At 43.3% G+C, this 26,766-nt stretch overlaps 1 protein-coding gene across 2 annotated transcripts in view; it reads left to right on the forward strand.

The window, feature by feature from the left end:
* Positions 1–26,766, forward strand: part of ATP8A1 (ATPase phospholipid transporting 8A1) — a 257,106-nt gene that overhangs the window by 212,752 nt on the left and 17,588 nt on the right. For both annotated transcript variants that reach the window (XM_062213046.1, XM_062213047.1), the window contains 3 exons: positions 297–358; positions 3,087–3,143; positions 4,075–4,182. In XM_062213046.1, coding sequence (XP_062069030.1) covers positions 297–358; positions 3,087–3,143; positions 4,075–4,182 — 227 coding nt within the window. The remainder of the gene's footprint in view (positions 1–296; positions 359–3,086; positions 3,144–4,074; positions 4,183–26,766) is intronic.

Below are 26,766 nucleotides of genomic sequence, written 5' to 3' on the forward strand. Positions count from 1 at the left end.
TTAAATTTTACTGGAATAACTAGTTTGATTTTTGTTTTTAATCTTGGGAAAGGAGAGCTGATTAGCAGTCAGGTTTCATTCTTCGTGTTGGCTCTTAGGAGTTTTCTGCAGTTTACATCTTGTCTTTATGGAAACTTGTGCAACTTCTTGCAGCATTTTTCAAATCAACCTCACTATTTGCTCCACTGAATGTCCCTGGCTTCCGTTTCTTGTTCAGTATTTTGAAGTTGATTTATCTTGAAGTTCTGAAAGCATCCTGCCAATTTCCTCTCTGACAAGCTTCTCTTCTCATACAGGTACTGTGTTTGGAAATGGGAAAACCTCCGATTATCTACTGCTGGGCAACTTTGTTTACACTGTGAGTGCACGATGCCTACCCCATGCACACAAAGTCAAAGCCCTTCATTTCTGCTCGTGTTGTTTTCCGATTTCAATGTGTATATTTCTTTTTTTTTTCTTTTTTTTTTTGGGGGGGGGGAGGTAAAATAGCAAGGTTTATTAGGGAAGGGACATCCATAAGAACGAATGGGCACCTCTCCAGACAGGACCTGGGAGAGAGTGCCGTCGCTTGGAAGTGGGGTGGGGAACAAGGTTACATGTTGAGTGGAGAGATTACACCTGGCCAATGTGTATATTTCTTGATTTAAGGGTTGCTTATAGTTCTCTTTAAGAATGAAATAAGATGTTTTGACTGTTAAGGTTTTTGAAATACCCTTTGGATTTACTGACTTTTAAAGGACGTGAGTTAGTGTTGTTTTCAGTATTCCCTCTTTTATTGCCCTGTTTTCCCTTTTAGTTTTCCTTTTCCCTTTGCCCCTCAGTTTTACGTTCGCACCATTATGAATATTTTCTCGCTTTTCTGACTTGATGACAGATATTATCAATCTAATCTTGAATGTGTGGCCAGTAATGGTTCCGGAGGCTCCTGGTAATTAAAAAGAGAACCTTCAGCCTTGGATGCATTTATCCCACACGAGGCCTGGGCCCACTGTGTGGGTCACTGCACTGAGAACCATGACAATCTCCAGATAATCCACGCTCTCCTCACCAACATTAAAGACCTGAAAATGTTTTTAAACCATTTTCCCTGAGAAGTCGAAAGCACTGTGTGAATTCTGATGCCTGAGGTCACACACATTTGGATTCTGATAAAAACTTACTCCAACTCTCACCTCTGAATTGTCAGACCGGTGTTCTCCCTCCCCCTCCTGTGCCTCACCACAGCCTGGGTAGGAAGAAAATTGTTCTAAATCATGAATGGCTATCGGTATGGCCAACTCAGCTGATAGAAAAACTGTAATACGCTGTTACAGTATCAAGTTATCAAGTGGGTTTTTCGGTTTTGGCTTTTTTTTTTTTTTTTTTTTTTGAGAGGCAGAGAGACAGCAAGAAAGAGAGAGAAAAATACAGAGCTCTCCCACCTACTGGATCACTCCCCAGATGCCTGCTGTGGTCAGGGTGGGACCCGGATCTAAGCTGTGAACTCAATCCAGGCCTATCATGTTCATGGCAGGGACCCAACTACTCAAGCTATCACTGCTGCCTCCCAGAGTCTGCATTAATGGGAAACTGGAGTCCGGAGAAGAATCAGTCATCAAACCCAGGCAGGAGTCACCAGTGTCTTAACCACTTGGCCAAATGGATCTGAATGATAGGAAGTTAAGGCCATTAAGTGTCAGAGGATTAAGGTTGTGGCAAATCTGCGACTCGTTTTTCCTTTGACATCAACCTACAGAAGTAGTAAAAGAAAAGTAGAAATATGTTTGAGGAGCTGATAGCTGATAGCTCTCACATAACATAAATGCAAAAACAGAGGAAGCAAATCCTAGCAGAACAGGTAGAAATAAGCCACAGCATACATCACCGAGGTTTCCTATGCACACTTTATGCTACTCAGGTCGGGGGGGGGGGTTTAATTTTATGTTAAAGTGCATCTCATTTTAGAAATTGTTATATAGTTTATGGTAATCAGTATTTACATTTTAATACCAGTTATATTTCTGCAGATAAGAACCCAGACTTGCCACTGGATCCTGCTGAGAAATCTCAGCCATCTCACTTGAACATAAGTTTACGACCTCACTGGGCAGTGTCTCAGCAAATACTGGGCGCAGACCCTTAAACTGCCTGGAAGTAGGACTGGGCACGTCAGACATCTACTGATGACCTGTGCTAAGCAAACACCACTGACAGTGCCCAGAGATCCCTTGACTACTAACATTAGTTAGAAGTTTATCATTAGTTATAAATAGACCACAATAGGTAATACTCCAGTGCTAAGCACTTTTCCGGGTGTCCTCTGTCCAGCATTGTGTTCTCAAACAACAAACAAGTAAAATAACGACTGTTGGTAAACTTTATCAGTCCCAGCTTACAGAAGAAGGAGCTGAGACACAGAGAGGTGAAATAGCTTGTTTGTTAACTGAGAGAGCTAATACATGATGCAGTCTTGGACGCAGATAGTCTAACTGCAGAGCAGGTGCATTTCGCCAGTCAGGAAGCATAGGGAAGCTCAGCCAGCACCAGCCCCTCTTTCAGAATCGCTAGCACAGTCGCCAGTGAGGGTGTGTATCATGCAGGAGTGACAGATTCCTAGCCTACTTGGCAGGGTATCCACTAAGTAAGGTTCTGGAGCATTGAGATTTCTAAATATTCAAAATGTATCTTTGAAATTCAGAAAGTTGGACTTATCCTATGAAAGATGGTTTAAAATAAAGTTGGAGCAAGCTTGGAAAGCCAATGAATGCAGACACAGGCTCTCTGCTGCCATTCATGAGTTGTACAAAAAGCAGGCTGACGCAGAGTCAGGGGCTTCATGGGTAGACTCAGGCTAAGATGAGGAGATGCCAAGAGGGCGGTGGGAGTGCCATGCTGTGAGTGGGCAGTTGTCAGTGCTTCTAGGCCTGATGTGACCTCCCAGCCAACCCACCTGCTTCTGTGCTTGTTGGCCCCACTGAGCAAGCAGAGAATAATCCACTGGTCCCACAGCTTAACTCAAAGCTGCCTGTTCTTTATATATGTCTTTCAGTCATTTGATCAACTATAATATTTATGAAACAAAATAACATTTTTCTCTTCTGTTTCAGTTTGTGGTGATAACTGTGTGTTTGAAAGCTGGATTAGAGACATCATATTGGACCTGGGTAAGAGTATTCCTAATCATGACCAGGAAATATCACATTTGCTTATGTGTTCTATCCAAATTTTTGGTTCTTTTTTATCCTAAATTGATTTGTCCCTTTATCCTAGTCCACAAGTCATTAATTATAGGGTCCTGGGGGTGGACCCTATAATTAGTGCAAAAGTACAGGGTTAAACAAACTTAAAGTTTATTACTACAGGACTTCTCAGAGCCTTTAATATATTATTATATGTTGTGAATATCCCAGGGAAAAGGAAGACCTTCAAACTTACTTGACTACGAATCTCTTTTTAGAGATGGCCCAGGACTGGCATTCTTCAAAAAATTCGTTGAAAACTCATTCTGAAGACTAACAACATTAGCAAAAGATTTGTTCTCATATATTTATAAATACCCAGTCTGGATAACACAAGTTTCATTTTTAGATATGGTTATTTTGCAGTATGTCCACATCCAGGTATAGAGACCCAGCAAACAAAAAGAAGAAGAAGTTTAATGCTCAGGGTAGATTGGCACAAGAAATTTGGAGTTGGCAATCATCGGCATACAGATAATATTCTCCCAGGTGTCTAAAATCTTTTAATGAGAGCATGCATAGCAAAACTAAAGTAGGCTTAAAGGGATTGGGAGACACAAAAGATAAAAATAAGAGGAGAGAACCATCTAAGGAGACAGAGAAAGAAGACTTAGTTGTAAATTCCAGAACCACAAACACTCTGACCATTGTGGAAGAGATTGGCACTTAATAAAAGACCTAGTTTGTCTTTAAAAATGCACACGCAATTACAGAATTCTATAGAGATTATGCAGAAAATCCTGTGGATAATGCTTTTATGAGTCTAATAAATAAAGAGGGATTCTGTGGGTGTTCCACTAGGATTAGTGTCCCCAGTCCACCAAGAGGCCTTTGACAGATATTTTCTCCTTCACAGTTCAGCCACATAGCGATCTGGGGCAGCATCGCGCTCTGGGTGGTGTTTTTTGGGATCTACTCATCACTGTGGCCGGCCGTCCCGATGGCCCCAGACATGTCGGGAGAGGTAATGTACGCCTGTACCTCGTGGTCCAGCACCACGTTGGAGATGAGTGCTCATTAGAAACTGTAATCAGCTGCCGTGAGTTTCCATGTTGTTGATTTACAGTAACATCGTGCTTGACCATTTAAAAGCTGTTTTCAGATTCCACCGGGGAGAGTGATAAATCTTGAGAGAATAGTTTAAACTTGAACATTTCACTTAACTTATTCTTTCTTAAATATAGCTGGGACAATAAAATGTGGTGGTCCAGGGTTGAGTCATGTAAGAATACTTGTTGGGAAGATGCCATTTCAGAATCAGACTGTAAATCCTCAAATGCACTCTGCATGAGAACGCTAGGGAAACGGTGAGTCTCTGTCTTCAGGGCAGCCCGCCTTGTCTTCTGTTATCTCTTACGCTAAAGAGAAGCCTGCTGTCACAGGACGAAGTGCACTTTTCATGCTCTCTTGAAGACATCGGTTTGGTTTTCATTTTGGCAGAATTAGGGCATCTGACGTTTCAGCCTTATCGCAGTCCATTGGCAGTCTCTTGTTACACTGGCAGGAATTGAGTTATTGGGTGCTCATGGGGGAGTGTCACAAGATCTCCTTTCCTTCAGAAGAGATTCCAGCAGTAGGCTGGTTTATGATTTCAATTGCAGGAAATTTGACATAAAATGTATAAAAGAAAATGTGGAAAACATTTCGGGATTTCCTGTGACCTCACAGTCACTTGCAAATCCAGGGAATGTGAGCTCCGTTGCAGCCCATTGTTTCACCACAGTCACTGGAAGCCTTGCCAGTGGTTTCCATGTATTTGTTGCCCCTAAGTACCGCCTGAGTACCTTTCACTTTGGTCAGTCTGGTTTATAGATCATTTTCATGAAATTTTATCTGACAGCATCCTGCTTTTTATAAATTAGCAGAATGCAGACACATTTTTTAAAATGTTTGTGGTTACATTTATTAGAGAGGCATTATATTCTATTACAGCAAAACCAGACATATCAGGGAACACGTACTTCCGTTCACCAAAAGTGAAGGTTTCTTTTGAAACATGTACTGTGAATTCTAGAAAATTCACAGCAGGAATTTTAGAGGGAACAGAGTGAGAGCTGTGAGTGCGTCCCCTCCTTACCTTGATTTTTGGATCCTTTTGTCCTGAAGAAATAAAATCAAAGAATAAATAAATACACACACATGTACACACTTGTCCCTGAGTGGCCTGGGGAGATTGGTTCCAGGACACCTTGAGAATGCCCAACTCTGAGGACAGTCAAGTCTCATAAGATGAAGGTGTGTTCACATACCACCTACACACAACTTCCCATAGACTTCAAATTCACTCCAGATTACTTATAACACCTAATGCAGTGTAAATGCTCTGTAAATAATTGTTATACTGTATGGTTTAGGGAATAATGACGAGGGGGGAAGTCTGCATGTGTTCAGTACAATCTGTTGTTGGTTGAATCTTTGGATGCCAAACCCAGTGATACAGAGAGCTGATTGTGTGTGTGTGTGTGTGTGTGTGTGTGTGTGTGTGAGAGAGAGAGAGAGAGAGAGAGAGAAAGAGAGAGCATCAACTATCAGATGAAAACATTTGGAAAACCCAGTTCCATTCTTTGTTTTTATTTGATGTGCTCTGCCTGATTGGGCTGACTTTTCCCCAAGGTGAATTCTGCCTAATGTCTTTTTCATTAGACATGAATCTTTGCTTCATTTTATCTCATTTCTTAAGGTTTATTTTATCTTCAAAATGAATAGCACAAAAGGTTTTGAAACCCAGATAGTTTAAGCAACTATGTCAATAGGTTTGATGACAAGAACAGATTTTTTGACCACCTACTTCTAGGACAAGTGTGAAGCTGAACTGGCTCTTTGCCAACCAAATATAATTCTACCCTTGCCTGTAGAATTCCCAGTATTACCCAAACACAAAACTTAATACTGCCTCTTGGGACTTGTGGTGATGCTGTGTTTAATTCAAAGTGAAATGAATGTCAGTACTCCATCACATTTCTGCTCACTTCATGTACAGTGGAAAGTGCTAACAGAGGCTCTGTTTCTTATTGTTTTATTATTACTACTACTAGTACTACTTTGAAAGTAGTGTTTAAATAGCTGGTGCTCCATTGAAAATCTGAAGAGTGAATTTAAAGAGCTGTAAACTTTATAACCTTGTCTTGGAATGTATCTGTTTAACTTATTCATAGAAAATAATAATACTTTACATTTGTGTAGTACTTTAGTGCTTGCAAAGCATTTTGGGAGGTGTGTGTGTAAATGAGCCTCAAAAGAACTCCAAAATAAGAGTTTACTAAGAATGTCCCTCAAATTCTGGAGGACACATCATATCCATTTACAGTTTCTTGGGAACTATGGTAATAGTTTCTAACATTTTTGTGACTGGTGTAGAACCAATAGGTTTACAACCCCATCAGTTGTAGAAAGAAGTGACTACCCTTAGGTTTATGATCTTTTAGCCTTAAAATTCTATGTTTCAGTTAAGAGTATTAGCAGGTGCACACATAGATATGCACATACATAACCATACACATACACCCATATATACATATATGACAAATTGATCTGTGTGCAGTATTTGGATCTGTGCTATGAGGGGGTCTTAAAAAACTTCATGGAAATGCACCTTATGAAGAAACTATGCATGAATTTAAAGAACTTTTATATCAAAATAAACTATTTTAGTATTATTTGAGAGGCAGAGAGACAGAAACAGACAATAAGCAGAGAACTCCCATACACTGGTTCACTCTCCAAATGCCCACAAGAGTCAGGGCTAGACCAGGCAAAAGCTGAGCCAGGAATTCAATCCAGGTCTTCCATGTAGGTGGCAGGGACCCAACTACTTGAGCCATCATCTGCTGCTTCCCAGTGTCTACATTAGCAGGAAGCTGGAATTGGGAACTGGAATTTGTATGTAAAATACCACCCAAGGTACTCCAACATGGGATGCATGCATCTTCCCACTTCCCACTAGGCAAAATGCCCGCCACAAACTTATCTTTGAATTCCATTTTCCACAAAGTTTTTGAATTATGTGTGTATACGTGTGTGTAAAATATATGTATGTATATAATTGGCCATCCATATTAAATAAAGTTCACTTATTCATCTATTAACTTTCAGAGCAATATGTTATTGTAATATATGTTACATATATGTTATGTAGTACTATATTGTTGTAAAACCAGCGTAAGGATAAATGCCTATAAATAAGTATAAATCCACTGCATTGACATGTTTTATGTGATCCACATAAAGAAACATAGCCAAGGCAGCCCCCAGAACTTGCTATGCCACAGGATTTCCAATGTGGAGAGCAGGTAACTCTGTCACCACCATTAACAGGTCGCAAGTGTCTAATCCAGACATCGTATCTGTGGATCCACTGCTTTCCTGTATTGATTTGGCAGTAATTCCTCCAAAACTAAATAATTTACTAATTATGTCTGTAAGGATGTTTAGTTGCCTAGAAGCTTAGTAAGGACATCCAGAATGGTGCAGCGTAGAAGTGAAGTAGACTGAAAATAGCAGCCCCAGTCTCTTCTGCACTGCTGCAGGAGGTTTCCTAGAGGGTGGGGGCCGTGTGGCTTCATGGGGGCATGGAATGAGTAGAGGATTACTCAGGAAGACCGCATATCTGGGAAGAACAGTCACAGCGATCATACCTAAGGCACATCCCAGGAACTTCTCTAAGTACTTTGTGTACATTTGAAACCATTTATTGAGGTCCTTCCAGATGGCAAGCCCTGTTCCCGGGTTGGGGGATTCAGTACTGAACAAAGTAGGCAGAATTCCACATGCCTACCTTCAGCTCACTGTTCTGGTGGAAAGAGACGGACCAAGTAACTAAGTGAGACCTATGGAGGGATGTAAGTGCCAAAGAGCAGGGTCCAGCAGGCAGGGGGAACCACTTGGGTGTCCCACAGAGCCTCGGAGCTGCTGCTCATGGTCAGATAAACAGGCAGCAGAGGGGCCTCAGAGAGGCGTGTCATGATCGGACTCAAATCTCCTCTGTGGGACTCGACTGTTGTGTGGCAAACCACTTGGATTACTGCAATAAACTCGGAGGCGGTGTGGTGTCTTGGGCCAGGAGAGCAGCAGTGTGATGCCTGGTCAGGTTCTGGATGTAGCTTGGAGGTAAAGCCACCAGGACGTCCTGACCGTGTGGATGTGAGGAGGGAGAAGACAAGGAAATTGCCCTGGGCATCAGGAAGATGTGCTTTTCATTAACTCACTTGATCCTCACAGTAAACTGGTTCAAAAAAGCATTTTACAGATGAGGAAATTGAGGTAGAGAGAAGCTCAATACCTTGTCTGATATCCCACTAATAGCAGAGATTAGATTGGACTCAGATAGCTGGTCTTCCATGCTGCTCTCTGCCCTGAATGTAAAGACTTCCCATGGCACAGCGGGATGCTGGTTGCATTTCGCTAATCCTTCCTCTGTTGGTTGGGCATGGGCTCTTGCCACCAGCAACACTTGGGCAGCGCTTTATATATTCTGTGCCTCTGAGGGTGGCCTCTTGTCCCTAAGATGGAGATTCTTTTAGGTTCTTCCTTAACTGTATTCTCAGGTTCTTTCTCAACTCTGTTCTCCTAGGAGCAACAGCTTCAGTGCTGAAAGGGAGCAAGCTGTTTTGCCCTAGTTAACAAGATTTCTGGGTGTAAATTATACAGATTAGGCAACTTAACAGGTACAAGTCCACGTTGCTATATTCAGCCTGACGCAGATTCACAAGTAGATCAGGATTTCATAGTTGTCCTGGTTCGGCTCTGCAGTCCTCGTCGGAAGACAGAACCGTTTCTCACATGTTGAAGAGAAGCAGCACTTGCTATGCACCCACTGTGTGTTCCTTGGGCACTGCTTTGATTCCAGGTCTCCTTGTTTTGAGTAAATCCACGTTGCAGACCTTTGTGGTAAGCAGAACAATAGCCAGGGAGCTAGAGAATTCCATGCAGATTTCTTTGGAAACCTCACTAGTTTCCAATAACAGCCTGTGCAGTTCAATACCTTCTCTGTAGGACCCATTGCTTTTCCTTTCTCTCTTGTGGACTAGCAGCCATTTTCCTGGAATTCGACTGATCTACTACTTCCCAGCTTACCAGGGCCCTGATCAGTCTCTATAGGTTAGACAAATGTACAAGTGCTCCCATCTCTTTGCAAATGTGTCCAGAGGGGCGGGCATTTGGCCTGGCAGTTGGGTCATTGGTTGTGATCCCTGTGTCCCTCATCAAAATACCCAGATTTGATGGTTGCCTCCAGCTCCTGAGCATGGCTTCCTGCTAATGCACACCCTGGAAGGCAGCAGGTGATGGCTCACGTAATTGGGTTCCTACACCTATGTGGGAGTCCTGGCTTGAGTTCCTGGCTTCAGCTTCAAGTAGCTGGGTTCCTGCACTCATGTGGGAGACCCAGATTGAGTTCCTGGCTTCAGGAACCCATTTCTGGCTGTCGCAGACATCTGGGAAGTGAACCAGAAGATGGGAGTGCGTACATGTATGCTCTCACTCTAATGCATCCTCTCCCTCTTAAATAAAAATTAAAACCCATTTTTTTAAATGGCTGTATTTTTTATTATTTACAACACCCAACTAACTCCCTTGACTGCATTTACAGAAATTCCATCTCATTTCGTATCTTAGCCTCTTGCCTCTTAATAGCAATATTAGCATGAGTAGTATCTGTCATATTTAAAAATGAAATAGAAAACCCAGACATCCCATATGGGCAGAGAAGGTAGGCTGCGGCTCAGCTACAGTAGGACCCCATTGACTGAAGACCAGCCGCGGCAGTGAGCGTTAGAGACGCTGTTCATGTGTTCCTTCATTTAACATTCTCAGCTGCACCGGGAGGTAGGTCCTGTTACACAGCTCTCAGCCGCAGAATGGTGAAGTCAGTTTCTAGAGGTCACACAAGTTGCAAGTATCTGTAACATGCAAACTTAACAAGTGCTTGAGCCAAGTCGAGTCTGCCCCTGATCTGCTGCTGTCTGTTCCTTTTGCGTTTCTTCTCTCACCGTCTCTTTCCCCCTCCACGATGGCTTTTCTCCCAGCCTGATCAGTCTTCAAGGTTTTTAAAGCTTTTTTAGTGTCAGTGTGGTCAAGCAAAGTACCCATTTCTGTCTGGTTGGTAAAGGTACCAGTCCATTATCTGCATACACTTATTTCCATCTTCAGCTGCTGTCTTCCACCGTGTTTGTCACAGATCAGGGGCTCTGTCCATACCTTCGAGTGGCTTCCCCCCTTTACTCCAACTCACTGTGCTGGCCTGAAGTTACCAGAAAGCTGGTCCCTCCAGGACTAGAATGGTGGTGTATACTGCAATTGCTACAGCCACAGGCAGGCTCCGTGGTTCCCGCCGCCGTTGGTGGGCAGGGCGTTCCCATTTGGAAAACATTCCTTCCTAGAGTTTTGCACTTTGTTTCCATTACAGTGATTCTACATCTCTGCCCACAATAATGATCCAAATCGGAACGATTAACAAGTATCCCTGCGCCACAAATTACTGCGATATTTAACTGTTCAAATGGGGAGAGGGAGGAGAGGGCTGTATGAAGGGGAGACAGACGATTCATTGGAAAATACAACCAGAAATTATTTAGGAAAGGAAAATAGAGAGTGTGACGAGCTTCCTCCCCTCTCACAAATATGGTTGTGATTTAAGAGGAGAACTTTCTTTCAGAGCTGACTTGTATTTTTTCACACCACTACAACAATTTATGAGGCAGGGTAGGCCCTGGGGAAAATGGCTATGTTGAATAAACACATGCCGGCCTGCTTGTCCGCCTCGTCTGAGTGAGGGTCCTGGGTATTTTTTTTTTTTAATTTCCAGAAGAAAATCTTTCAGCCAATATGATTAATAAACTAGATTAAAAAATAAAAAAAACAAGCTAAATCAAGGATCATTTCATGTCAGGATTAATACCAGAAGCTTAGTATCAGCAAAACTTTCGAATTTATCGTGGCACTGCAACACATACCGTAAAGACCTCCAAGCGCCATCTGTTTCTGCTCGCCCTGGCCTCAGGGATCCATAAAACTACTGAAGGAAATTGAAGCGAGGGAGCAAGCATGTGTTTTACAGAATTTCAGATCTCTTGATTGAGGTTGGTAAAGTCTGTCTGAGAAACAATAAAAATCTTTGTTGAACCCTTTGGAGTCACCCCCGTAGCAGAGGCATTAATAAACTACATTTGTGATGTGATTTCTTTTTTCCTAAGCAGTGCTATTGCCTATTTTATCCAATATCATAAATGACTTTTCATATAAGAAATTTCCTGGTTAAAATAGTCTTTATCAGTGTATCCACTTCTAGTTACCTAAATAGCATGTAATAATTTATTGGTCCTAAGACCAGCCTTTGTGCATGGGGTGGGGCAGTGTTAGGATAGGATGGAGTTTCAGCCACGATGACTGCATTTAGCCAGGTAGCCTAGAGGGAACAGCTGCCCTAACCTCTATCAGATGCCCTGCAATGAGCCAGTGAGCCAAGATCGCAAGCCCAGCCCGTAAAACATGCCGTTGGTAGCAGTCCTCCTGCCCCTGACAGTAAATGAGACAGGCAGACTTCACAGTTCTTAAAGAAGCAGACTGACAGCCACTCCCAGAACCACTTTGTAAAGAGAAGGATATAGAAAAATGCTGAGACACAAGAGGGATGTGATACAAATGTAATCATGAATCAGTTCATTTGCACACAAAGTCAGCGGTCTCTTTAGAGTCACTACGAGAACCAACATTGCTTTTTTGTGGACAGAGCATCTTTTTTTTTTTTTTTAAGATTTATTTATTTGAAAGGCAGAGTTACAGGGGGAAAGAGAGAGAGAGAGTTCCTCCATCTGCTGGTTCACTCCCCAGGTGGCCACAATGGTCAGGGTTGGGCCAGGCCAAAGCCAGGAGCCAAGGTCTTCATTCAGGTCTCCCACGTGGGTGGCAGGGGCTCAAGTACTTGGGCCATCTTCCACTGTTTATCCAGGCCATTAGCAGGGAGATGGATTGGAAGTGGAGCAGCCGGGACTCAAACCGGCACCCATATGGCATGCTGGCATCACAGGTGGCAGCTTTACCCACTGTGCCACCATGTTAAGCCCCATGGGCAGAGCATCTTTTCCTACAATGTGCAGCAAATGTATATTGAGTACCTAATATGTGCCAGGCTCTGTGTTGGGCACTGGAGGATGCAGTGATGAATGGAATTGGTTCTGGCCCTTAGGGTCTCATTGCTAGAAGGGAGCATTGATGTCCATAGATGTGACAGATGTCATGATGTGCCCAGATGGTATAGCAGCGGGGTGGGCAAGAAAGCTGAGCAAAGCCTGCTCTTGATATGACAGAGCTTCAGCTGTTCTCCTGTAGAGTCGATTCATCATCACATTCATTCATTGACTCCACAAATGTGTGTCAAGGGCTTAGTCAGTGCCCAGCACTGATCCACGTTAATTGAACAGCATCCCCATTGCAATTCAGATTAAGAAGACCAAGGGATGGAAAAGAGAAACAGTCACTAAACCAGGTAACCAGTGACTAAATGACAAATGAGTAAAGATAATTTTACAAAGTGACAGGAAAAAGAGTAGTATGAAAGGAGACAGCTGTAATGGGAGTTCTGGGGAGGTCTTTGTGAAGACAGGACAATTAAGATGAAACTTAAATGATGCAGGTTCACCTGTTGTCTGAAGAACTACTCAGATTCAAGAAACAGCAGGTGCACATGTTCTAAGATAGAAGTGAGCCTTTCCATTCAAAGAAAAGGCCAGTGCGGCTGGAACAGAGAGGGCTGGAAAGAGCACCCACTATGAGTTAGGTTCAGCAAGGTGAATAGAGGGTGGCTCCTCTGCAGGGCCTGCATGCTAGCTCATGGGACTACCACACCTTGTGTTTGAATTGCCTGCCAGCAACTCTACCAGAAATACTCACAAAAGAAAACTATGGATGGTACTGTGCCATCTGTTTCCAAAATGCTCATAATGGGCATGATGCTTGTGTTCTGTGATATAGTAAGATAAAAGGGTCTGAGTAGTCTAAAGCTGCATCATTCTAAGTTATCACTTAAACTCCCTACCATGTACCATCCAACTAAGTTATTTTATGGTGTATTTTCCTAGTGTCAGGGGAGAAAAGTAGCTATGTATTAACTATGGGCTGACCAAAATAAAAACCTAACTTCATTCCCATGTAAGAGTCAAGTGGGAGACAGGCATTCCACAACTGGTATAGCAGCTACACAGTCATTAGAGATCAGTGTCTTCCATTTTGCTGCATTACCAACCTTCCAGCCAAAAAGAGAAGGAAGAAAGATGAGCCTTTCCTCTGTAAGGCTCCGTCCTTTCCAAATCAGATCACATTGGCCAAAACATAAACAAAATCCCCAACTAGTTGCAAAAAGAGCGCCAGAGGAATATACTCTTTGAGCTGGTTTATAGACAAGGAACAATGTGATTCCATCTAAAGAAGATAGGAAAAGGGATAGACTGGGGAGTAACTACAAGTCTCAGCCATGGAAATCAATAATTTCTCTATATAAGACATATTTCAGCTTTTATACAAGAAATCTTCAAAGAGTTCATGGGAATTGTATATTATGAAAAACTATGCACAGATTTCAAAATTTTTTGCACCAAAATAAACTTGTTCTGACTTATTATAACATGTCTGAATAGGATCTAATTTGAGGCAATGAGAAGGAGAAGACATCAGTATGAAAAGAGCCCTTATCAGTGCAACATGAATTCTGCTAAAATTGAAGCAAGAACAAACATCAAATTTATGGCAAAGCTTGGGTGGAAGAATGGTGAAATCACTGATGCTTTATGAAAAGGTTATGGGGGTTGGGGGGCAGGTGTTTGGTACAGCACTTAGGATGCCACTTGTATATCACAGTGCCTCAGTTGAAGTCCTGGCTTTGCTGCTCCTGATTCCAGCTTCCTGCTAATGCCCTGGGAGACAGCAAGTGATAGCCTAAGTGGTTGGGTCCCTGATCCCCTTGTGGGAGCCCTGGCTCCTAGCTTCAGCCTGGCTCAGCCTGAGTTATTGTAAGCATTTGGAAAGTGAACCAGCTGAAATGTTTCTTTCTTTTTCTCTTTCTCTCTCTCTCTCTCTCTCTCTCTCTCTCTCTCTCAAATAAAAATGTTTAAGTTTATGGGGATAGTGTCTCAAATAAACAACAGTTTCCAAATGGATAACTGATTTTAAGAAGAGATGTGACAGTGCTGAAGATGGATCCTTCAATGCAGACCATCCACATCAGTTTGCAGGAAAAAATTAATCTTGTCCATGCCCTAATTGAAGAGGACCAACAGTTAACAGCAAAAAGAGTAGCCAACATGTTAGGCACCTCAATACACAAATGTGCCTGAAAAATGAAAGTGGAGCAAACTTTCCGCTCACTAGCTGTCAGAAGCATTGCACCCAGATGAGCCATAGTTAATAGCATAGCTTTCAATAGGGATTTTAAACAAATGGGATCAAGACTCTGAAGCATTGCTCAGAAGAATCATAACAGAAGATAAAAAAATGACTTTGCCAATACAAACCTGAAAACAAACCACGATCAAAACAAGAGGTGGAATTGGTGCAGTCAAAGCAAAAGTGGATCAGTCAGGAGCAAAGGTCATGACAGTCATTTCTGGAGATGCTGAGGGCATTTTGCATGTTGACATTCTGGAGGTCCAAAGAGCAATAGCATCTACCTACCAGGAGAGTATTTTAAGAAAGTGAGCCAAAGCTTCAGAGACAAACACCTAAGAAAGCTGCTCCCCAGATTCCTTCACCATGACAATGCTCCTGATCTTGCCTCTTAGCGACCAATGACAGTTTTATAAGTTTCAGTGAGAAACCATGAGGCATCCACTTCGGCTTTTTCTGACTTCTTTTGGTTTCCTAATGTTTAAAATGTCTTCAGAAGGCACCCATTTTTCTCTCTAGTTAATAATACCAAAAAAAAAAAAAAAAAAAAAAAGGATGTGACTGGATTCCCAGTACCTTCAGTTCTTAGAGATGGAATAAATATCTGGTACCATTGCTTACAAGCATGTCTTGACCTTGATGGAACTTGTGTTGAAAGGTAAGGTTTACATTTTTATTAATTGTATTTATTGGAAAGTCAGTGTTACAGAGAGCAGGAGAGACAGAGAAAGAGAGGTCTTCCGTCCACTGGTTTACCTCCCAGATGGCTGAAATGTACAGCATTGAGCCAGGCTGAAGCTGGGAGCCAGGAACTCCACCCAGATCTCCCAGTGAATGCAGCAGCTCAAGCACTTGGGCCATCTACTGCTGCTTTTCCAGGGACATTAGCAGGGAGCTGAACTGGAAGTGGAGCAGCTGGGACGTGAACCAGCACCCATATAGGATGCCGGTGTCACAAGCATTAGTAGTTTTACCTCTGTGCCACAACATTGGCCCCATGTCTATTTTGTATTTTTACCTTTTAATCCTCTCGTCCATGAACTTTTTAAAGTCTTCTCACTTCTTTAAAGTGCTTTCTGAAGTTGTGAAATGTTTAAAAAGCATGTAGTGAGGGGTGTTTAAGCCCTCTCTTGGAACATCAGCATCCCATAGCAAACTGCCTGGGTTCAAGTCTTACCTCTGCTTTCAGTCCAGCTTCCCTGCTAATGTGTCTGGAAGGCAGCAGGTGCTGGCCCAAAGTATTTGGATCCCTGCCACCCCTATGGGATAGCCAGATGGGGTTCCAGGCTTCTGCCTTCAGCCTGGCACAGCCCTAGCTGTTGCAGGAATTCAGGAGGTAAACTAGTAGATGAAAGATATCTCTTTCTCCCCTCTTCCCTCCCCACTTGTCTCTCTGCCTTTTAAATAAATAAAACTGTTTTTGAAAAATCATTTCCTTTAGTATTGAGATACAGGTCATTCATTGTGTATTACAGATTGAATTACTAATAATCAAATAATCAATACTTTGAGTTTTTTTAAAAAATTTTTAAGATTTTATTTATTTATTTGAGAGGTAGAGTTACAGACAGAGGGAGAGAGAGAGAGAGAGATCTTCCATCCACTGGTTTACTCCCCAATTGGCCACAACGGCCAGAACTGCACCAATACAAAGCCAGGAGCCAAGAGCTTCTTCTGGGTCTCCCACATGGGTGCAGAGGCCCAAGGACTTGGGCCATCTCCTCCTGCTTTCCCAGGCCATCAGCAGAATGCTGGATAGGAAGAAGAGCAACTGGGACTAGAACCGGCACCCATATGTGATGCCAGCGCCACAGGGTGAGGATTAAAATACTGCACCACAGCACTGGCCCGAATGGGATGGTTTTTAAAAAGATGAAATACAGGGGGCCAGTGCCATGGTGCAGCGGGTTAACGCCCTGGCCTGAAGTGCCGGCATCCCAATTGGTTGCCGGTTCTAGTCCTGGCTGCTCCACTTCCGATCCAGCTCTGCTATGGCCTGGGGAAGCAGTAGAAGATGGCTCAAGTGCTTGGTCCCCTGTACCCATGTGGGAGACCCGGAAGAAGCTCCTGGCTCCTGCCTTTGGATGGGTACAGCTCCAGCCATTGTGGCCAACTGGGGAGTGAACCATCGGATGGAAGACCTCTCTCTCTCTCTGCCTCTCCTCTCTGTGTAATTCTGACTTTCAAATAAATAAATAAATAAAAAGATGAAATACAGAACCATTACAGAATTATAAAAACTTCTAGGAATGATATGACAAGCAAATATATTGAGCACTGAGATAATGTACTTTTTCTATACAACTTAATCATAACATTTTTAAATTGTATTTCTCATAATAAAAAAATATTTTGTTGCTAATTCTGTCCTCATTTTTCTGTCACTTTTAAGTTTTTTTTTTTTGTTTGTTTGTTTTTTTGTTTTTTGATAGGCAGAGTGGACAGTGAGAGAGAGACAGAGAGAAAGGTCTTCCTTTTGCCGTTGGTTCACCCTCCAATGGCCGCCGCGGTAGCGCGCTGCGGCCGGCGCACTGCGCTGATCCGATGGCAGGAGCCAGGTACTTATCCTGGTCTCCCAAGGGGTGCAGGGCCCAAGTGCTTGGGCCATCCTCCACTGCACTCCCTGGCCACAGCAGAGAGCTGGCCTGGAAGAGGGGCAACCGGGACAGGATCGGTGCCCTGACCGGGACTAGAACCCGGTGTGCCGGCGCCGCAAGGCGGAGGATTAGCCTAGTGAGCCGCGGCGCCGGCCTTAAGTTTTTAAATAGCACACTAAAGAAGATTAAAATAAAATGAAACAACACACTTTCTGTTCTTAATTATTTTTACTATTCTGGGAACTATATTTCTAGAAAATAATGTTTCAGAAGCACACATTTCCTAGCGCACTTGATGCCTTTTTAGAAAGACTATTTTCTTTCGCCTGTTTGCTTCTCAGTATACATTGAGAGTCAAAGGTCACTATTCTTGGAAAAAAACTAATTTCTGATTGATCCCAACCCCAACTAGCTCTTCTTCTTTTCCTCTGAACTCTTTTATAATCCTTTGTTTGTTTCACTGCTCCCCTTGCCAGAGAGTGAGAACACAAAGATTTCTCATTGCCTCCTGTTAGACCGAATGTTGATTCTGAATCCCGCTGGCAGCACCCTTCCTTCAGCCCTCACCACCCCCTGGGAATGTCCAGGGGGAAGAGACTTGTAAATGCTGTGGACTGGTCTCTAATTTGCATAGTTTCTAAGATTTGTGTTTGTTTGTTTGGGATGACCCAAGCCAAGGTTTTCTTTGTCTCTGAGTAATCAAGAGCTGCTGGAAATAATTGCAAACATATTGGGGTTTATTCTCTGGGTGTTCTGCCCTATTGTTATGGAGAAAGTAGTGGTAATTCACCCTGTATGAGAGCCTAGTACTGCTCAGTTCAGCTGAGACAGGGCCTACGCTGGGTGTCAGCAGATCAAAAGTCTAAAGTCCATTTTGAGGAGCATGTGTTTCATGGAGTAAACAGAGATAATCAGAATGCAAGATGCTAACCACTGTGGTCAGGAGCACAGGTGCTAAGAGAAGGAAGTGCACTTGACCCCCAGGTCATTGTTCAGGAAGCTTTCTCCCTCCTGCTGTTACCTGAGATGTCCAGAAAGCCCAATATGAGAACAACGTTCTGAGTAGAGGACAACCCAAGCAAAGAAATATTTGGTGTTGCTAAAACAGAGAATGTTTGGAGCTGGAAATAGACAAAGATTAGGTCACCGAAAGTTATCTGAATGTCACTGACACTGTTAACTTTCAGCTGTGGTAAACAGCTCTTCCTTGTGGAATACACAGTATTCCAAAATGTTTCTGGGCTATAGAATAAATATTTGGGTCAGAAGAAATGATTGATAATGGTAGTGATAAATAAATCATGAAAAAATATATTCTGACATGACTACACGTCATATAATCAGAACTTTGCAAGAAGTGTTTTCAGCTAAAACAAGAGACATCAAAGCTGTCTTGGCACTGGCATCTTCCGTAGCGTTCCTCAGACGGAGGTGTTGCGCCAGACTACCCGAAGCACACGACCACTGTAGAATCTCAGTGGAAGTTCACATCTTCAAGCCAAAGTTCCTATGAGCTTGGAATTTGTCTAAGTGCCGGGAGGCAAATTCTCCACTTAGTGCTGGCCCAGAGATGCTTGTGTACCCTGATGTTAACCCCATGGCCAAGGACCTAATGGATTCAGACAGAAAGGCACGGGCCCCTGGGAAAGGGTCAAACCACTTAGAGGCCTTTGCAGTGTCATGCCAGGGTGTTTCAAGGGCCAGGAACACAATGACACTCTCAGAAATGTTTTCAAGTTTAAATTCAAATAATACAACTTTTCACTCTGAAAGAGTTGATTTTGGTGAGCTGGTGTGAAGCCCCAACAAATCTGTGGTAGCATTGCCAGGAATGGGCACTTAGCATTCTGTTTCTATTTTGCCGTAAAAATTTACGTGTTAAAGTTGTAGATTTCAGCAGGTTACAAAGGATATCTTTGTGTCTCAGATTCAGAGAATCAGATCTTTTCAGTCCACTGAGATTGGATGACTAAGAAAGGAAATGCCAAGATTAAAGTCCCCCGTAGCTAACCAAGATTGGAGGAGATGGCTCTGAAATTGGGACAGAGGAACACAAAGTCTCTTTTCCAAATAAATATCTACCTAATAGAGTGTGGGGAGGAAAAAGGAACATTGAGGAGCAGCAGGGAGCAAAGAGCCATATTTGTTTGGGAAAATCTAGAAAATCTGTATGAAAAGGAACAATACCTGTGAACTTTAAGTTGAGCACTGAAGTTTTTTTTTTTTTTTTTTTGGATGGTGATTTCATGAAGAAGGTGCTTGCTCATGAGAGCAGAAAGATTAACTGAGATACAGGAGGAAACTGGAGACATTTAGTGATCTCCTGACATGGAAAATAGTTTTAAAAACCAAAAACATGGGGCTTGCAAGTATTGGGAAATCATCACATTTAGTACATATGGCTTAAAACTTCATGGAAAATCAGGTTAAAAGATAAGCTTGTTAGAGTACAAGAAAATTTGAAAACCATGCACAGTATGGTATTACGCATAGTATTTTCCTAGTATATGCATATTATTTTCATAATATGGATTTTCTGAAGAACCTTGTGCAAACTACCTCTGAAGAGTAGCTCCACCAGGGTGTTTCACTGGAATTGTAGCCAGAAACGATCACTTGGGTCCAGCTTGGTCATTATGAGTCCAAATCCTGAGAAACACATGATAGGTTTGCTTTTGGGGTTTCCTTTAGTTTGTTAACTCCCTTAGAAAAGCCCTAAATCTTCAAAGACAAACTAGCGCTCCTATACTAAAAAAACATGAAAGTGTCCATTGACAGCAAGAAGAAGGAGAAACTTTGGTCAGACATGTGTATGGTTAATAGGAAGGAAGCTTGAAAAATTGACAAAGGTAGAGAAATATTTTTAAAATGAGTTGAACAAATAAGCATATCATTCCACAACTAGGAGGATCATTATTGAATTGTCAGCTCTTCCCTGCTAGCGAGGGGTAAATTCAAGGAGCAAAAATCTTTTTAAATATGTTCTCTCGTCGTGACTGTCATCTAGCCTAGGAAAATAATTTAAATGGAGCAAAAGAGCTTGGAATCTGACTAAGAATAATGGCTTTACATGATTGTTTTGACTCTTTCTGATATCAATGAAAGTTGATATTTCTGCTTTTTAAAAAATATTTTTATTGATTGATTTGAAAGGCGGAGTCACAGAGGAGAGCCGGGAACCAAGAACTCCATCCAGGTCTCCCATGTGGATGGCAGAAATTCAAGCACTTAGGCCATCATCTGCCGCCTCCCGGGTGCATTAGCAGGAAGTTGGCTGAGAAGCACAGAGTAACCAAAACTCCAGCTGGGCACTCTCATGTGGGACACAGGCATCTCAAGCCGCAGCCACTCTGCCCCTGGCACCACAATGCCTGACTTGGATTTTGTTTTTTCTTCTTTAAAATTAAAATTCATAATAAAAATCCGTCCATAATGTGAGTCATTTAGAGCCATTGAATAAACTTTGGAGAATAGGGGAGAAGAAAACCAGCCCTCTACCGAAAGATAATCACTATTAGTCTTTTCCTACTCTTAATTTATATACTTCTCTGGTTCAGCAATTGATTATTTCAACATAGACATGTCAGAGCCCCTTTCTAGTTGCTGGGGACACAGCCGTGGACAAGAAAGAAAAATCCTGCCCCCCAGAGCTTATTATCTTGAGAAGAAACCCTGAAAAACAAGCATAGAACAGACTGTGTGGTGGCAGCAAGTGCTGGGGTGGGGTGGGGCGGGCAGGACTGGGTGCGACCAGTACTGTTTTATTGGGGGGGAGCAGGGAGCGAGTCATGAGGGCCCTCTGGAAAGATGACCTCTGAGCAAAAGCCCAACAGTTCACGAGCAGGACCGGTGGCTTCCTGCAGGAAGAGAATTCCAGATGGAAAATTGACAACTGTGGAGAGCCTGAAGAGGACAGAGTGGCAGAGCAGAGGGAGGCGGGGAGGGAGGGAGGAGGGAGGGAGCCTCCCAGGAGCCTGAGACATGGGGCCGGGAGGCAGGGCTGGGAGCCAGTGGTGATGACCCTCACTCTTCCTCCAGGTCCCTGGAGGGTGACTGGAGAGTCGTCATGTCACTGTTACATGCTTGCTCTGGGTGTAGTGTAGAGGAAACAGGGACCAAGGCAAGAGGCCCACACAGAAGGCTGTTATCACAGGCTCTGGAGAGGAGAAGGCAGGGGTTCAGGCCACAGTGGAGAGTGTGAGGTGGGAACATTCTGGATTTGAGCATGGCAGAAGTGGGCAAGACAGGTAGTCCTTAGTCATGTTTTACTTAAATTATTTACCGTGGTAGAACATACCTGTCAAATGTAGCACGTTAGCGATTTTTAAGCATATGATTGGGTGGAATTCATTGCATTCAGTGTTGTACAGTCATCATCACTCTCCATCTCCAGAACTTCATCCTCACAGCTGAAGCTCCACACCCACGAAACAATTCATTCCTGTCCTCTTACCCACACCCCACCCTGCCCCTGGCTTCTGGCTCCTGCTGTTCTATTTTCCCTGAACTTGACTGTTGTAGGCACTGTAAACAAGTAGAATCGTGCAATATGTGTCCCTTTGTGTCCGACTCACTTCGCTTAGCATGCTGTCCTCAAGGTCCAGCTCTGTTGCAGCACGTGTCAGAATTCTCTTCCTCTTTAAGGCTGGTGTTCCATCACATGCATGTACCACGTCGTGCTTCCCCCCCATTTGCTGAGGCTGCTTTCCCCTTTTGGTTATTGTGAATAGCACTGCTATGAACATTGCCGGGTGAAGTTTTCAAGTAGGGCAGATAAGATCGCCCAGTGGACTGAATGTGCAGTTTGAGAGAAAGGGAGGAGATAAAGGATGACCTCTGTATTTTCTGGCCAGAACAGCTGAAAGATTAAAGTGTATTTTTGCTGTATTGAAGAAGACTGGGGTTTCTTGTTCTGCTTCTTTTCATTGAATATAGTGAAGTATTCATGCTGGATAGTAATAAAAATCTTCATTAATGCTGGTATGAAGCCTGCCTTCTTTGCCTGCCCATTCTACATCCCTTCTTTGCCACCCCTTAAAACTAAAACAAAAGCCAAACATATTACTACCAAGGCATCTTCCCTTGGATTCACTGAAATGTTTCTGTCGACTGGGGGAAAGGGTAGAGATAGGTTAGCATACTTCACTTTTTATGCATGGGACTCCACTTTTGTTAACAGGAAAAAAAAGTGTTTTGGAAAAATCTGGTTAGGAAGTTGGATCATCCTCTTCTCCCATCTCTCCAAAACACATAAATATCTAGCACTAACTCCATGCCAGAACATAAGAATATGAAGTGAACTAACCAGCACAGCTCACAAACAGAGTCCCAGGGCTCTCGTGGTTTTGACTTAATCTCTCCAAACACTAGGTTGTAAGAGCTTATTTATCCAACAATTATTTATTGAACATCTGCTTGGTGGTTAAGCGCTTTAGTTGTGAAAATTAGTCAAGATATATTTCTTCCCCTTCCAGAGATTTTAGTCTAACAGGAAGACAGAGGAGTAGCTAGAACACAAGTGCCAAGTTTCAAAATAACGGAAGCCCAAAGGTAGGGTCAGTTGACCCTATCCAAGGAAGGCAGTGACATCTGAAGTGAACGTTGAAGGGTGAGTGGGAGTCACAGATGCAAGTCACAAGTGCAAGAGCAAGCACGGTCACCTAGGAATGGGGATCACGTGTGTACCCAGAGATGCAAGCTGGCTTGAGAGATGATATTGGAGAAGCAATCGGAAGTCAGGGTCACTCTTGAGATCATTTTAAAGATTTTGTGTTCTATCATCATAGTGAAGTGTAACCATTGGTAGCATCTAATCCAGGAAGTGCTCAGATTAAATCTGCACTGTGAAAATATCCCAATGAGTTTGTTGTAAATAGCTAGAAACACAGCAGTAGTGGAGTCAGTCCAACAAGGAGGCCATTGCAGGAGGACATGCAAGACTAGGATGATGGCAGGGTGGTTGGCAAGAGGTGGGTCGGTACAAAGATCCCAAAGCCCAGTGAACCCAGTGAACCTGGTGGTGTAGTGTGCATGTGGTATGAAGAGGCAGTTCAGGAATGTGGCCAGGGACTGCTTGGGCAGCTGCTGCTGCAGCTGCTGCTTCCCTGCATGGCTAGTACAGAGGAAGAGCAGGCTCTAGGGGAAGACAATTTGGGATGCGTTGGATGTGGGAACCCTGTATGAGATTCCATTGTGCTGCTGGGTAGTCTGTGACTGAAGTAGGGGGGGTCTGAAAAAGATCATAGGAAATGCATATTATGAAAAATCTGTGCATGGATTTCGAAATTTTAGCACCAAAGTAAACACTTTTTGAAGTACCCTTGTAGAAGCAAGAGACCTAAGCCAAGGTGGGGATTTGTGGCTGATTCCTGCATAGGTGATAATAGGGGGTTTATACAGCAACCCAGGCTCCTGAGAAAATGCCAAAGTACTTTCCCTTTCCCTTTCGTCAAGGCTCTTCTAAAGCTCCATTTTCTAACCATTACACTCTGAGAACAGCATCTTTAAGAGCTTAGGAAATACTCTCCCATGGATATGCCTTTCCTTAACCAGCTACAGCGTGTCCTGTTAGCTTTGGTTGATACTTTGTTGGTGAAAGAACCCACAGTGACAATGAACATTTGCATTCCTCAGAGTTAATACCTTGGGTTAAAAAACTCTTTAGGGGGCCAGTGTTGAGTCACAGCAGGTTAAGCTGCCTATGCAATGCCAGCATCATGAATCAGAGTGCCCATTTGAGTCCTGGCTGTTATGTTTCTGATCCAGCTTCCTGCTAATAGGCCTAGGAAGACACTGCATGGTGGCCCAAGTGCTTGGGCCCCTGCCTCCCGCCACCTCATATGGAAGACACAGCTAGAATTCCTGGCTCCTGGCTTCAGCCTGGCCCAGCTCTGGCTGTTGTGGCTATTTGGGAAGTAAACAAGCAGACTTTTTTTTTTTTTTTTTTTTAGGTCTTATTTATTTATTTATTTGGAAGGCAAAGTTAGAGAGGGAGTGAGAGAGGAAGGTGAGGGGAGGGAGAGACAGAGAGCTCTTCCATCTGCTGGTTCACTCCCCAAGTGGCTGCAATGGCCAGGACAGGGCCAGGTCAAAGCCAGAAGCCAGGAGCTTCTTCCAAGTCTCCCACCTGGGTGCAGGGACCCAAGTACTTGGGCCGTCCTCTGCAGCTTTCCCAGGCCATTAGCAGGGAGCTGGATCAGAAGTGATTTAGTGGGATGCCGGCTTCTCAGGTGGGAGCTTAATCTGCTATGCCACAACACTGGCCCCAGTTAACCAGCAGATACAAGATTGAGGTCCCCTCCACCCCTAGCCTTTCCAATAAATAAGTTAATATTTTCTTTAAAAAAAACTTTTTGGTATGGTTCTGTACTTTGGTTTCAGGAAGCCTTGCCTGTGTTCCTCCATGTTGTGGCTCTCCAAGAGGGCTGCTGAGCTTTGCACCTTAACTAAGCCTCAGGCCAGGGGCCCTTCTTTGGGGAGGGAGAGAGGGTACCCTCAGGGTGCGTGGCCACAGAGCAGTTTCATGAGATGCTAACAATAAGCAAAAGCTTCATGTAACTTTATCACATAGTTCAGAAGTTGAAGGATCAAATTAACAGGAATTTGAGTCCTGAGTGAACATTGCCAAGTACTTTGTCACTGATGGGAACATAAATTGTTACAAGTACCTGTCCCACCATGCCTCCCAACAGCTGTGATGGTGCATTTTTCCAATTGATCTAATGTAGCGGTGTTTCTAGGACTGCAGTGAGCCTCAGGCTTTTTTCCTGTTCTTGACTACGTACTGCTGCTCTTGTGAATTCCTTCCCTGATCTTTGGCTTGCCTTTTGGGATCTCAGCTGTTCCTATGAAGAGAAATAGGCTGTTCTTGTGATCTGACATTAACACAGAATTTCATGTATTGATAGCATTTATTTTTCCCAATGTCTTGTTTCCCATTTAATTTTTCAGTTGTGTTCTTTTTGAACATGTGGAAGTTCTTCATGTCTGCGAGTCCTCCACAATATTTCCTTTTGTAGTTTTTTTCACCGTTTTTAAGCTTTAAAAAAAAAAACCCTTATATAAAGCTTTATTCAGACCCTTAACAAATAATCACTTCTTGGTTTTTTGTTGTTGTTGCTGATGTTAACTGTTAACCCTTTTAAAATTTAATTTCTCTTACTTCACTCTCCTCCCAAAAAATAACTAACAAAATTTCGTAGCACTGTTTTTTTGAATAATTTTCCCTTTTCAAATTAATATATTATGCCTGTGCAGTGGTTAATAATTTCCATGAAAAAAATAATTTATCTCCATTTCCTAAATTAGCAAATGGACATGAAGGGCACTTCATTCATGATCGGTTACTTCAGCTTGTTTCACAATTGCATTTCAAACTGCTGGATGAGACAAGCATATATTGTGCTATTATTATGATGCAAACCATGAAAAGTGTAAGCTGACTTACAACTTAATTTGATATTATGATAAAATGTCCTTTCTTGAAGCTTCTGGGGAAATCACTTAAAAGAACCAGAAAGGAAAATTTGTTCAGAATCAGTGTTAATAATAAAAGCAGCCACTTCAGCCACTTTCTAAACATTATCAAGTTTAATGCTTACAATCCATGTCCCAGCCCAGGCAGCCAGGAGGAATCACTTGGGTGGAGTCTGATGGCCAGGAAGGGTAGAGCAGGCCACCTCCAGGGCCCTTTATCACCTGACCTGCTCCAGTTGGGGTGCAGCGACATAGCGTAGAGCCCCAAGGGACCCTCTTTTTCAGATAATGTCTGTATGTTATCTAAGAGCAAGGGTTATGTCACACCACTCTCATTTGTAGAATAAAAGTAGCATTCAACTTAAGATCCACATCACCAAAGATATATAGGCAGGTGGCATTTTGAATTCTGTCTCCTACAAGATGACTTGGGTATGTTGGAGGTGAGGAATTGCTCCTCTCTGGAGTGGGAATGTAGTGCTGACCAATCCCCCCACTGTGGGTCAGGAGGCAAGACCCTCTTATCCAGGCAGGTCCATTGGCTTAGCCAAAGCACACCAGCTCTTATTTTCTCAAACATTCTTTCACTACAAGGTCGCATGGAAATTGCAGAACAATTCTTTGGCCGCAAGTTGCATTTCAGGCAGTGGTTTAGTTCTGAAGCCTTATGGAGCCAGCATCGCCCTGCAGAGACAAGCAGTTGCTTGTTCCCCACACGGGGCTGTGCCCTCCAGTTTGCCAGATTTGCAGCTCCCTGAGTTGATCCCATCTCAGGTCCCCCGGGAGCCACTTTTGTGGCAGATTCCATTAGGTTTCACAGGCGGCCCCTGAGGAGGGGCGGCCGGGCCCACTTGGCTTGGCCCCGCAGTCTCCCACCCTAGGAGCAATTTGCAAACCGCTCTGGGAGGGAACCCAGCCCAGCCCTGCACTGGCCGCCCCTGTGACCACCATTGTCTGCGGGTGGTTCGCCTTTTCCCAGCTGACCTGCCTGCAAGTGCAGGATGTGAAAAGTTAGACAAAACTGGTTTCTGCAAGAGGAGGCCAGCTTTCTTGTACAGAAAGGAAGGAAATACCTCTGTGGGATTTTATTTTTTTTCCCCTCT

This window comes from Lepus europaeus, chromosome 16 (assembly GCF_033115175.1).
Source record: "Lepus europaeus isolate LE1 chromosome 16, mLepTim1.pri, whole genome shotgun sequence".
NCBI lineage: Eukaryota > Metazoa > Chordata > Mammalia > Lagomorpha > Leporidae > Lepus > Lepus europaeus.